Here is a 12,459-nt window from a genome sequence, read left to right as displayed (position 1 = left end):
AAGATGAGTAAAAGGATGACCAAATAAGCATGGGAAGAATGCACAAAGACAAATAGAAATCGTATCACAAAGCATCAGCTGAACCCAAACTCACCGAGGCCTGTGAGAGGTCCATCACCTCAAAAATGAGGCTCATTGTGGGAGACATCTGGATAATCTCCCCACTCATGAGGCAAAGCTGCAGCGACCCACACATGGGAAGGGAAATTCACTGTTTTGCTGTTTTGTGCTGAACATTACATTTAAAATTGATAATAAGGAGAAAATTCGAAACATAATAAATTTAATTTATTGTCAAATTAATATTGACTGTGCCAGCGAAGGTAGACGGAGGTTATGTATTCATCCCTGTTTGTTTGTCTGTCTGTCTGTCTGATCAGGATATCTAAAAAAGTTGGAGAAAGATTAGGACGAAACTTGGTGGACAGCTTATGTGGGTGACGAGGACGAATTGATTACATTTGGTGAAGATCAGCATCTGGGAATTTTAAAGTGATTCTTCACCATTGAGAGACAGTGCCAAAAATGACACGTAGCATGATATCTCAAAAGGTTATTGTCGGATTCGGCTAAAACCTGGTGGACAGTTTAGGTGTGAGACAAGAACAAGCTGATTTGATTTTGGTTCAGGTCCAGATGCAGATCCGGTCTAGCATTGAGATCCAAACCGTAAAAATGTTCAGCCTGGCGGAGGTATGCCCTCTACCGAGTGTCGTTCTAGTTAACCTGTGCTCGCGAAGCAAAAAGCGGGGTTAAGCATTCGGTTGTGTACGTGTGCCGTGTGCCGTACGTGTGCAGTGTCTGAATTTTTAAAATTCATTTTCTCGGCAACCGTTGGTCCAATTGACACAAAATTTTACCATAGGAGCCCGTCTGCCTGTACAATTTTTTTATTCATAATTATGACGTCATAAGTCACGTGGTGCGGACGTCATCTTGGAAAAACCTTACACCTCTCTATCTCCCAAACTGCTCAATGGAAAAAATGGAAATATGGCTCATTGTCAAGTACTCCCCATGGGGAATAAGATATGTTGATGATGATGTCATTGGTGCCTTAATTATGATGTCATAATTCGACAAGTACAACGCTTGATCTGATCAGTATGAAAAAAAATATCCTCTTCAACTGTTCGTCCGATTGACACGAAATTTTCAGAATATGAGCGGCACCGCCTGTGGAATTTTTAAAATGATAATTATGACATCATAGTTCACATGGTACATTGGTACAGGCACCATCTTGGGAAAATCGAAAAAAATTCGCACCTCTATATCTCTGAAACCGCTCCATGGAAAAAAACTGAAACATGGCTCATTGTCAAGTATTCCGCTTGGGGAACAAGATATGTTAATGATGATGTTATCGGTATCTTAATTATGACGTCATAATTCGACAAGTACAACACTTGATTCGATCAGTATGAATTTTTTTTCTCTGCAATTCTTGGTCCGATTGACACAAAATGTTCACCATAGGAAGGCCTCCTCCTGTAGAATATTTTAATGATTGTTATGACGTCATAAGTCACGTGGTACGGGCGTCATCTTGGAAAAACTTCGCACCTCTATATCTCTGAAACCACTCCCTGGAAAAAACTTAAACATGTCTCATTGTAAAGAACTCCATATGGGGAATAGGTGTTAACGATGACGTCATTGGTGCCATAATTATGACGTCATAATTCGACAGGGACAACGCTTAGTCTGATCAGTTTGAAATGTATTGGGTGTGATCTATGCAACAATTATATTAGAGAATATAAATTCATGATGTCATCGCTCACGTGGTCTGGCAGCCATGTTGGCTCAAAAAAAAAAAGAAACGTTCAAAAACAGAAGAGTTGGCTCACACCAAGTTGACTGCGCAGGGTAAGTGTTCTATGAATACCATCTGGTTATGACTATGTTATTAATTGGAAAAAAGAAAGAAAGATGGACTGCTTGAAATTTCACTGATCACAGTCACTTTTACATGCGCAAACATATCTAAAAAAGATCTGAACCTTCTTGTTGTCATCCAGCACCGTGTTCATGCTCTCAATCCACAGCGTGTCGATTGGCCCATCGAACACCACCCACTTCCTGTCCGGCGTTTCAGACAACGCAAACTCTCGAAAAGTGTTTGCAACAACACCGTCGGCCCACTGCGCACACGTAAATCCAAATTTCATTCACAAAACACCAATGAATGTAATATACTGTACATGGAAAAATTTGCATGCATGGTGAATATTTTTTGATCAAATGAGGTCAAAATACATTAATGAATGAATAAGTAACTCCTTCATTCATCAAGCTCAGATAATACATGACTGAATTAAAGGATGCTGATGAGAGCACACCTCATGAGAGACGGGGTCAAATTGCCCGAAGAGTTGGCCCATGGTAATAGCCTTGGGGTTAACCGTCCGATAGATTACTTTCTGCTCCTCAGAGTGTCCTCGTTCATTGAGCAGTGTCAACGTGTCAGCAAGGACGTGAAGGACCATGGTCTTCCCAGAAAATGGTTCACCAACCAACATGAAGCTTGGCATCAAGGTTGGGGTAACAAAAGCATATATATTGTTGCGGATATGAGGATTGAGTTTTTTTTATTGTGTTGTATTGTATACCAATTGTTGTGAATTATTGGTTTAGTCTGAGCCCTCCTTGCTCCAGTGTGTATAAAGGTCAAAGGGCGTTCCGGTAGTTAATTCCATAAAGCATACATTGAAGGACACTATAATATCCCTGTTCAGTAGTTTATTTCCTTATTCTGTGTATTAGGTTAAGGCTTTGTCTTCCATTAAAATGACACTCCATTGCACCAAGTGAAATAAGATAGATTCCCTTCATTCTTCATTCCCATTCCCAAAAACCTCCATTTCCCCTTTCGTCATGGCCAAGCCTTAATTTGCCAATTACATCCCCTCCAAAACCACCATTGAACATGTGCTCGGGTCGGGGAAGAAAGGCGTGCCCGCCCGTCGTCATCAAGGGCGGAGCCAGAGGGTCGCGCGACCAACCATGGCCGAGGTGAGCACACCGATGGGCGTGTCCTGAAGGCCGGCGGCTTAATCGCCAGAGGCGTTATAAAAGCGCGCGCGCAAGAGTGGTCAGAAATTGCGTAGAGAGGTCCATGACAAGAGAGGTCCATGACAAAGAGAGGTCCATGACAAGAGTGGCGGCTGCATCCAGAGTGGCGGCTGCATCCACAGCAGCTTGAGCCACCGAAACTGCATCCACAGCAGCTTGAGCCACCGAAACTGCAGCCACAGCAGCTTGGAACCAGACGGACGGTTTGAGCAGGACCGAAAAGGAACGGCGGCTGCCAAACGCGCCGATAGGGCTGCGGTATTCCGTGGACCGGCCTCCCCCCTCCAGCCATCCACCTCCTACCATTCCTATCATCATCCCCCGTGTAAGTGTGTTCGTAGTCTGTCTTTTGTCTTGTCCCTGGGAATAAGTTAAGCCTGTTAGATAAGCTAGTATTTTCACTGTGTCTCTAAAATCTTCTGTATATTATTTTCTTATCTTTCCTTCTTCCTTGGTTATTTTGAGCATGTAAATAGTAAATAAATTATATTCGTATTTCCAACCTTTTTGTCTGCTTCTTCTTCACATCCGTGTCGCCTTAGTCTTTTCCCTATTGAATATCTGTGGCGCGATGTGGCCAACGTTCGGGAATCGGGTTTAGTCGGGGAAAACTGTTCGGCCGCGGTGCCTCCGCTCGGCAAACAACATCCTTATCCGCGGACCGTAACAAATTGGTGTCTGGGAGTGAGATACGAGGCCCGAACCAAATTTTTAAAACATCTAGAAAAAATTTGGTCAAAATTTGGAGCGGCCGAAATTTGTTTTGTTTTACAAAACCCGAATTTTGAAATCGCGCCATGGCTGGTCAAGGCGACGGGATGTCGGTGGGAGAGATAGACGGAGTAGAATCGACCCAGGACCTCGGGGAAATGTATGTGGAGGAAAGAGAGGAGAACATTGGCAATGTGGTTGAGGAGGTGTCAGGCGCGCAAAATGGCGTCCTCGCGCACGTGGGTGTAGCGGCACCAAATTTAGCGGCGCCCGTGACCGTAGCAGCATTGGTGGATTCCAACCTTTTGCTACAAATGGAAGTCCTCATGTTAAAAATGGGTGAGCGAATGAGGGACGAAGCGAGGGCTAATAGTGAGCAATTAAGAGAGGGGTTAGACAAGAATTTTAAGAAGTTAGACAATAAATTTGAGAGGCTAGGAAGCAAAATGGAGCGAATCGGCAAAATTGCGGACAGAATGGGTGACCGCATGCAAAAATGTGGGGAGACCATGGATCGCATGGTGGGCGAGAAGGTCCCAAGGGTGCACGAGGAGGTAACGCGGGTCGAGAAGCGCTGGTTGAGCGAAGCGGAGGAAAGCGCGGGTACAATGACGGGGGTAGAAATCGCGACACGGGGTTTGGAAAAGCCGGCGACCGATGAGGTAGAGGGAATTTTATTAAAACCAACGGTCGTCGAGGTGAGTAAAGAAAAAGTGGTAGTGGGCATTGAAATTGAAGAGACCGGGGACTTAGAAAACCACTCGCGGCGGGAGGAAAAGATGGAATATGTACAAAGTCCCTGCTCAAATCATGATGATGTACTCGCTAATCCAAATGGAAGTTTGCAGGTGCGCGTGGAGAAAAGGATCCCCCAGGTGAGTCGTGCTGTATATTGTGCGGGTAGATTTTGTAGAAGGATGTTCGGCGACAAAATAATTTTCGCGCGATTGGGATCGATATGGCACCCGGGCGTTGGTGAAGGGTCCCGTGTGAGTGGAAATGGCACGCGTGTGAAAAAAAAGTGTGCGTCGGCGAGTGGGTGTGTTATAAAGTGTGGGAGTGAAACCGAGTGTGAGCGAGAATGCACGTCGGGGTGTACGGAGTGTGACACGAGGAGTGAGTTGGTGGTGGAGCAGGTGCGAGAATGCACGCTTGGAATGGTTGAGGGTGTGCGAGGAAGCACACCTGAGTTGGTCATGGCGCGGGTGTGGGAGAGCCCATGTGAGCGCGTTAGTGGGTGGATGCAAGGGTGCACGCCCATGTTGAGTGGTACGGAGTACGTACCGAGGGAGAGTGCGCAAGACGGTGCGCGAGGTGTGTTAAGGGAGTGTGCGAACGGCGAGTGTGCGAACAGCGAGTGTGCGCGAGAGGTGTGGTGTGTAACAGGGAGTGCGTTGGTGGAATGTACGGACGGCGTTGACGCACCGAGCTCGGTGAGGGTGAAAGGGGTAGCGTATGCGTGTGAGCATGCAAGTGAAGCATCGACGGTAACCGGGTTAGCGGTTAGAGCGACGGATAGCCGATGCGAGCACTCGGGGCGCGGAGTGCTTTGTTGGATGCAAGGCCCGGCGCGGATCGATACTGCGTCGCTTCTCTTCGAAGCGTCGTTGCCGATTCGGGCTTGGCCCCGCCCTGCACGGTCGAGTCCGGGCCTTGCATCGCGAGGCGACCGGTCCGGTTCAAGGGCGAGTGGGAGGAAGCGGAACGGTGCCCCCTCGCGGGAACGGGGTTCCGACCGGGGGAGATTGAGCCATCGGGCCCGGGACCGCAAGGTACCGCGCCGAGATGGTGCGTGGAAGCTCGGCCCGACCAAACCACCTCCCTTGAACCGAAAGCCGGACGGATTCAACCTGCAGGCGACCAAACCACCCGAATTCATTGCTCGGCTTTGCGAAGCCGAGTTTAATGATGTCATGACGCACCGAGGCTAGGATATAGCGGACTGTGATGATGGTGATACTGATAGTGGTTTTGATCCGAAATTTAGAAAAGTGAATAGAATTGGCAGTAATTGGCAAATTTTTGATTGATTGGAATCAAGTGAGCAAAAATTGGTAGTGGGAGATGCCCGATGTGGTGGGATGGCCAATCCACCATCCCTCACAGCGGGGCAAAGGAGCACTAGATTTATGGGGTTTATGGCAGTGAAAACTAGCCCGGGAGGGTTAGGATATAGTGTGTAGGGATCTAGAAAAGATTGACCTTAGGTAACGTTAAGGTTAGGTCGTGACAATGATACCGGAAGTGGGGACGCAGGTAGATTAGTTTGGATGATAATGATGAGGGAGCGCAATAATGTAAGGGGCGACGGGGAAGCGCGAGTTTTAGCAGGGCACCAGGTAGATTAGATGATGCCGTATGAGTGTTGGAGGTGTATTCAGAAGTGTATTGTGAAAAGTGTGTGAGGAACAGGTGTGATTGCACAGGTGTGCAACTGGACAGGTGGATGGAGCAGTGTATGAGAGTGATAGTGATGAGTTGTGCTGACCAAATGGTCCAGGAAGGAAGGAGGGTGCAGGTGGCACCAGGTGTGGTTGCACAGGTGTGCAACGACAGGTGTATGGAGAATGGTTGTATGGAATAAATGGTCTGGTATATGGAGTATTGGAATGAATGGATGGTCGTGGAGTGAGTATGGTGGAAACTGTGGAGTGGAGTGGATGTTGCGAAGGTGTGAATGGGGGAAGGATGGACCCCCATCACGAATACCCAGGGAGGGTAGTGTAAATGTTAGGTAGAGGGTACAGGTAAATTGTGGATGGATATTGGCATCTGTGGTGCGGGTGAAAAGAATGGTGTTTGGATGGGTGCATTAGTGTTGTGGAAATGGCTGGGCGTGTAGCCTGTTAGTGTGTGTAGTTGGTTTGGGCACTCCACCACTGTGAGTATGTTGGCCAGGTGAGGCCGCAGGTTGGCTCTGGGAGCCGGTAGAGTTGTTGTGGATGGGGCCCGAGGATCCGGAGGACGGACCCGGGTAGCCCAGTGCCAGAGGGCACCAAGGGGTGACAGAGCCAGGAGGGGCCTTCCCCAATTAGATAGGTTAGGGTGAGGAGCGAGGTAAGCTCGGGTGGCAACTACAGTGGTGGAGGTGTGCAGGTGGGTAGACCTGCTGGGAGAGCTGCACGACCCAGCCCAGAAATTGTGCAAGGGCACAGGGAGATGAATCGAGGGAGTGAGACCCCAAATTGAGAAGCACCACAGTTTGGTCAATGGGAATTGGTTTTTAGAACCCATAGTGTAAGTGGCCAATGGATTGGCAGGGAAAGACCCCGGGTAGTGTAAAGTGTGTTAAAGTCATTTAGAGGATAGTTAGGATTGAGGTCTCCTCGCACCATCTGCATCCACTCACCTGAGGTGACGTAACTCCACACCATGCCATGTTTTATTATTTTTATTGTGCAAATGTTTGGAACGTGAGACGCATCATGACGTGGGTGTGACATTGTGCTTGATGTTCCATCTCTGCCTCCTTATGAGGATTGATGATGAATTGGGTGATGGCAAATTTTGGATAGAGGGATTGTGGAGACCAATTTGGTATAGGGGAAATATGGGGAAGACGTGACGTAGTGACGAATTTGTAAAGGTGTAGATTTTGTAAATATGGGGTAGGGGCAAGGGTAGAGTAGGTGACAGGGGGGGTGACGTACGGAAGGGACGAGCTTTTCTCACTTCGCTCTCCGTACGCATTTCGCCTTGCATTGCCTTGTTGGATGTGTACCCTTGTGACCTTACCCCTCGCTCATCTGTCTCTCCCCCCTTTGTCTCCCACATGAGGACCTGAGCGCCACTGGGCGCCGAGGGGAGCGTGCGTGAGTCCGCCATTGTGCGCCCGGAACTCCCAGAACCAGCTGTCTGCATCGATGCACCACATTATGGACCACATGTCTGTGGCTGAGCACCACTGATGGACCCCATGGGTTGGGGCATGGCCCCTCTGCTGGAACCGGCCATGAAGGCCCGAAATCTTGCTGGCGGACCTCGATCACAGGGCACCGATGCCCCACAGGTGAACCATACATAGTCGGCCCCTGTGGGCCATAAATAAATACAAATGGACACATTGGGTGCAAGTTTTAGTGCAAATAGGCCACCAGCAAAGGAAGATGACAACATCAGGAAGAGAGTAATAGCCAGCAGATGGAGCCGAAGAGCAAGAGACCACCTGCAGGGTTAGGGGTTGTTGTTTTTATTTTTATTCAGTGAACATTCATGAACAGTGATGACTGTGCACCGATTGGTGCTTGAGGGTGCTTTGGAGCGTTTTTGGGTGCTTTCATGCTGCGTCAATGCAGAGCAGACTGCCTCCCCCCCCCCCCACCCCCCCCCCCCCCCCCCCCAGAAAGAACAATCACAGGTCCTGGGTTACGTTTTGTAAATAAAGTAACGTCAGTGTAAATAATGGTCCCCACCGTCAGTGTATAGTTTGAAGACCATTCCGCAATTCGGTTGGCTGTGGGCATGAGTCTGTTAGGTAGGGTGCAATGGAGCAGCGGGACATATTTATTTATGTTTTAAGACTGTCGCACTCAGGGTCAGGGTAAAAGTAGAGGGAACTACACCTACGTGTCACACTAAATTAAAGTTATAGGCCCGGGACGTGCCTAAGAGGAGGAGGGTGCAGTGTTGCGGATATGAGGATTGAGTTTTTTTGATTGTGTTGTATTGTATACCAATTGTTGTGAATTATTGGTTTAGTCTGAGCCCTCCTTGCTCCAGTGTGTATAAAGGTAAAAGGGCGTTCCGGTAGTTAATTCCAGAAAGCATACATTGAAGGACACTATAATATCCCTGTTCAGTAGTTTATTTCCTTATTCTGTGTATTAGGTTAAGGCTTTGTCTTCCATTAAAATGACACTCCATTGCACTAAGTGAAATAAGATAGATTCCCTTCATTCTTCATTCCCATTCCCAAAAACCTCCATTTCCCCTTTCGTCATGGCCAAGCCTCAATTTGCCAATTACATCCCCTCCAAAACCACCATTGAACATGTGCTCGGGTCGGGGAAGAAAGGCGTGCCCGCCCGTCGTCATCAAGGGCGGAGCCAGAGGGTCGCGCGACCAACCATGGCCGAGGTGAGCACACCGATGGGCGTGTCCTGAAGGCCGGCGGCTTAATCGCCGGAGGCGTTATAAAAGCGCGCGCGCAAGAGTGGTCAGAAGTTGCGTAGAGAGGTCCATGACGAGAGGTCCATGACAAAGAGAGGTCCATGACAAGAGTGGCGGCTGCATCCACAGCAGCTTGAGCCACCGAAACTGCATCCACAGCAGCTTGAGCCACCGAAACTGCAGCCACAGCAGCTTGGAACCAGACGGACGGTTTGAGCAGGACCGAAAAGGAACGGCGGCTGCCAAACGCGCCGATCGGGCTGCGGTATCCATGGACCGGCCTCCCCCCTCCAGCCATCCACCTCCTGCCATTCCTATCATCATCCCCCGTGTAAGTGTGTTCGTAGTCTGTCTTTTGTCTTGTCCCTGGGAATAAGTTAAGCCTGTTAGATAAGCTAGTATTTTCACTGTGTCTCTAAAATCTTCTGCATATTATTTTCTTATCTTTCCTTCTTCCTTGGTTATTTTGAGCATGTAAATAGTAAATAAATTATATTCGTATTTCCAACCTTTTTGTCTGCTTCTTCTTCACATCCGTGTCGCCTTAGTCTTTTCCCTATTGAATATCTGTGGCGCGATCTGGCCAACATTCGGGAATCGGGTTTAGTCGGGGAAAACTGTTCGGCCGCGGTGCCTCCGCTCGGCAAACAACATCCTTATCCGCGGACCGTAACAATATATTGTTACGGACACGCGGATTAAGATGTTATGATGGGCCGAGCGGAATGGCCGCCGTGTTCGCACAGTTTACCCGATTCCACCCGACGTTGACCAAATCGCGCTATGCTAAATCAATGAAGGAAAGGACACAACGGCTGGGATAAATGAAACGACACAAGGGGTACAGTTCTCAAGACCTCCAGAGGAGGATATAATTGGTGGTGGAGAAAAGGGGTAGATTACAAGGTAAGAGGTAAAGCACAGAAGAGATAGGCACTTAGACACAATCTTATCTATCCCAGACAGATCACAGACAAACGGAACAAGACTGACTTATACAGGGATTGATGGCAGGGAAGGACAGGCAGTCGATAGCACAAGGTGCACCTTGGCTCAGGGGCAGAATCAAGCACGGTCCAGTCCAGAGATGCGGGGAGGTATTGCAGCGCTCGGAGGTGGCGTCTCTCTTCCTTCAAGTCCAGCGCGCATCTGACGTCACCTCCCTCTTCCTGCGCATGCTTAGCGGGGAGTGACACGCCCTCGGCTCGTTGGCCCCGCCCCAGATGGGATCGGTCCGCCGCTTCTATTGGGTGCGGGGGGTTACCGGGCTCCGCCCTTGACGAGGAGCTGACAGCGAGCCCCTACGTGGTAACCCCGTCGAGCACATGTTCGATGGCGGCTAACCAAGCCGGAGTGAGGACGCGCACTCCCTGCGCCGCCGCCGTTGTTGTTGCTGTTGTTGTTGTTGTTGCTGAACCGTGAGGAAGAGCTGCGGGGAGGTATTGGGAGGTCCTAAACTTCCTAACGGTGCCATACAATCACATTCTGGTGCAACGAAGAGTCAGAATTAATGGAAACGAGTCCTTAACTGACATAGACTAAGAATAACTAGCAAGATGTCCTATAGTTGTCTACGTGAGATGTGGTGGACCTGGATGCGACATTTAATGGGGGAAATAGGGGAAGGTCGGGTCTACAGAGTGTTGTTTACAGAAAATGGGACTAGGGAATGGGGGATTGGGGATAGTTGGGAAGTATGGAGGAAATAGGGGAATATTTACAAGCGGATATGGATGGAGGCCAATCTCATATCCGCAACAATATATATGAATACATATATAAAGGCGCTGGATGGAGAACATACATAAAGGATGGAGCGTCATTGATGAATCATAAATCGATCATATTACTTACCCGTGTCGTACTGTCATCATCTCATATGTTTGGATGAGTTTCTCAAGAAAGATGGGCACAGGTTGGATGTTGTGCTGAGCACAGCACTCACGGGTGGCTTCCAGGAAACACTGCAGAAAGAGAATCAATACACCGATGCACTCGATTATGATGACACTCAGCAAATATAAAGCTGATCTTTTGAGGCTGCCATCTTTCTCAAGTATTATAGAGAACAGATAGAATGACAGTTTTAAAATAGCTCTGTTGGATCTCCAGGAGAACAATGGCTCACCAGCACAACGACCAGATGAGGAAAGCACGTTATCATGGGTCCAAATAGTCACAAATGTATTAGTAGTATAAACACTCTTTCCTTACTCAAGACTGTTGGCCTATATCTGATTCTTTATCATCCCCTTTCTCCTGTCAATGAAGAACCCTCCGCCATCACCTCGTATGGTCTTTCACAGCACAAAAATGCCTCATCCCACGACTGTTCTGCACCTTTTTCCCCCTTTACTTTCCATGTAGTGTACAATATTCTTAGCATACCCTGTGGTACCAGACTGGCAGGATAGCCTAGTGGTATGCACACGCACCTTTGGGCTGTCTCGCCTTGTTTTGAATCTAGACCCAGCTATAAACCCCAAGACGAGGCCATTCAAAAATTACATAACGCTATTGTTTTCGTAATTTGCATAACATAACGTTAGATTACGTAATGTAACGCTTCATTACCATGTGTTCTGACGTACCATGCATTCTGACGGGCTTGATTAAACCTTATTATTCGACATATGATCAGATTTTTCAGGGTCCCTCATCATCAATAACACTCGACCCAAACAAAGCCAATGGAGATCTGACGCGGGCAGTGTATAATCATCAGAGGCCTACAAGCCTATTAATGTGTTAGGCCCACCAGAAAACCAAGATGGCGTCCATATCATTTTGTCTTGGTGCTATGGTGGGTGGTGTCAATCAACAGATGTGGGTGTGGTCCGGCAGCTATCCAACCAATGGGTGCACATTTTTAAAGAATCGACCCCGCCAACAATCGACCCCGCCAACAATCGACCCCAAGCCTGGTGTTGGCTTAGCGGTTTGGGTGCCGGCTTGGGATCCTAGGATCCTGGGTTCGAATCCCGGTCGATCGCTGAATTAACGCCAGGGGGGTTGACTCAGCCTGTCATCCTTCCGAGGTCGGCAAATTGAGTACCAGCTTGCTGGGATGAATGATCCCGGTCTGTACCCCGGCTTAGAATAGGTGCACCGTATCCCTGCGCATCGTAAGAGGCGACTAAGGGTTGGCGTCAGGAAGGGCGTCCAGCCATAAAAACATTGCCTCAAACAGGGAACCATGATTGTCATGGGGCCCGCCAGGCTAACCCCCGCTCTAGCGGGGAAAAATGGCCTTAAAACGATCATTCATTCATTCATTCAACAAGAACAACAACAGCAATGCGAATCTGTTGTAGACCTGTGACTTGTCACAGATAAAAATGGTTTATTTCTGCTGAACCACAACCCACCAAAGAAAGTGAGAATGTGAAAGAAAATTTTAAAGGTTTAAAACATTCGCTTTTGGGTTCAGCTTTCTCCATTATGCCATTGTCTTCCATGCAAGTTAATTCGACATCACCATCTAATGCCGAACAACATTCGTACAAATAAACATGATAACATGAGATTTCAGATCATCTCAAAACAAAACAAAAGCACATG

At 48.2% G+C, this 12,459-nt stretch overlaps 1 protein-coding gene across 1 annotated transcript in view; it reads right to left on the bottom strand.

The window, feature by feature from the left end:
* The window catches only part of DNAH12 (dynein axonemal heavy chain 12), a 460,368-nt gene that overhangs the window by 369,686 nt on the left and 78,223 nt on the right, over positions 1-12,459 (bottom strand). The window contains exons 25-28 of the mRNA XM_068114298.2: positions 10,753-10,862; positions 2,346-2,529; positions 2,007-2,147; positions 95-178 (exon numbers count right to left, since the gene is read on the bottom strand). Of these exons, the coding sequence (XP_067970399.2) occupies positions 95-178; positions 2,007-2,147; positions 2,346-2,529; positions 10,753-10,862 (519 nt within the window). The remainder of the gene's footprint in view (positions 1-94; positions 179-2,006; positions 2,148-2,345; positions 2,530-10,752; positions 10,863-12,459) is intronic.

This window comes from Myxine glutinosa, chromosome 4 (genome assembly GCF_964187855.1).
Source record: "Myxine glutinosa chromosome 4, kmMyxGlut1.1, whole genome shotgun sequence".
Classification (NCBI taxonomy): domain Eukaryota; kingdom Metazoa; phylum Chordata; class Myxini; order Myxiniformes; family Myxinidae; genus Myxine; species Myxine glutinosa.
The sequence above is the reverse complement of the archived record's forward strand: the minus strand, read 5'-3'. Positions and strand labels throughout refer to the sequence as shown.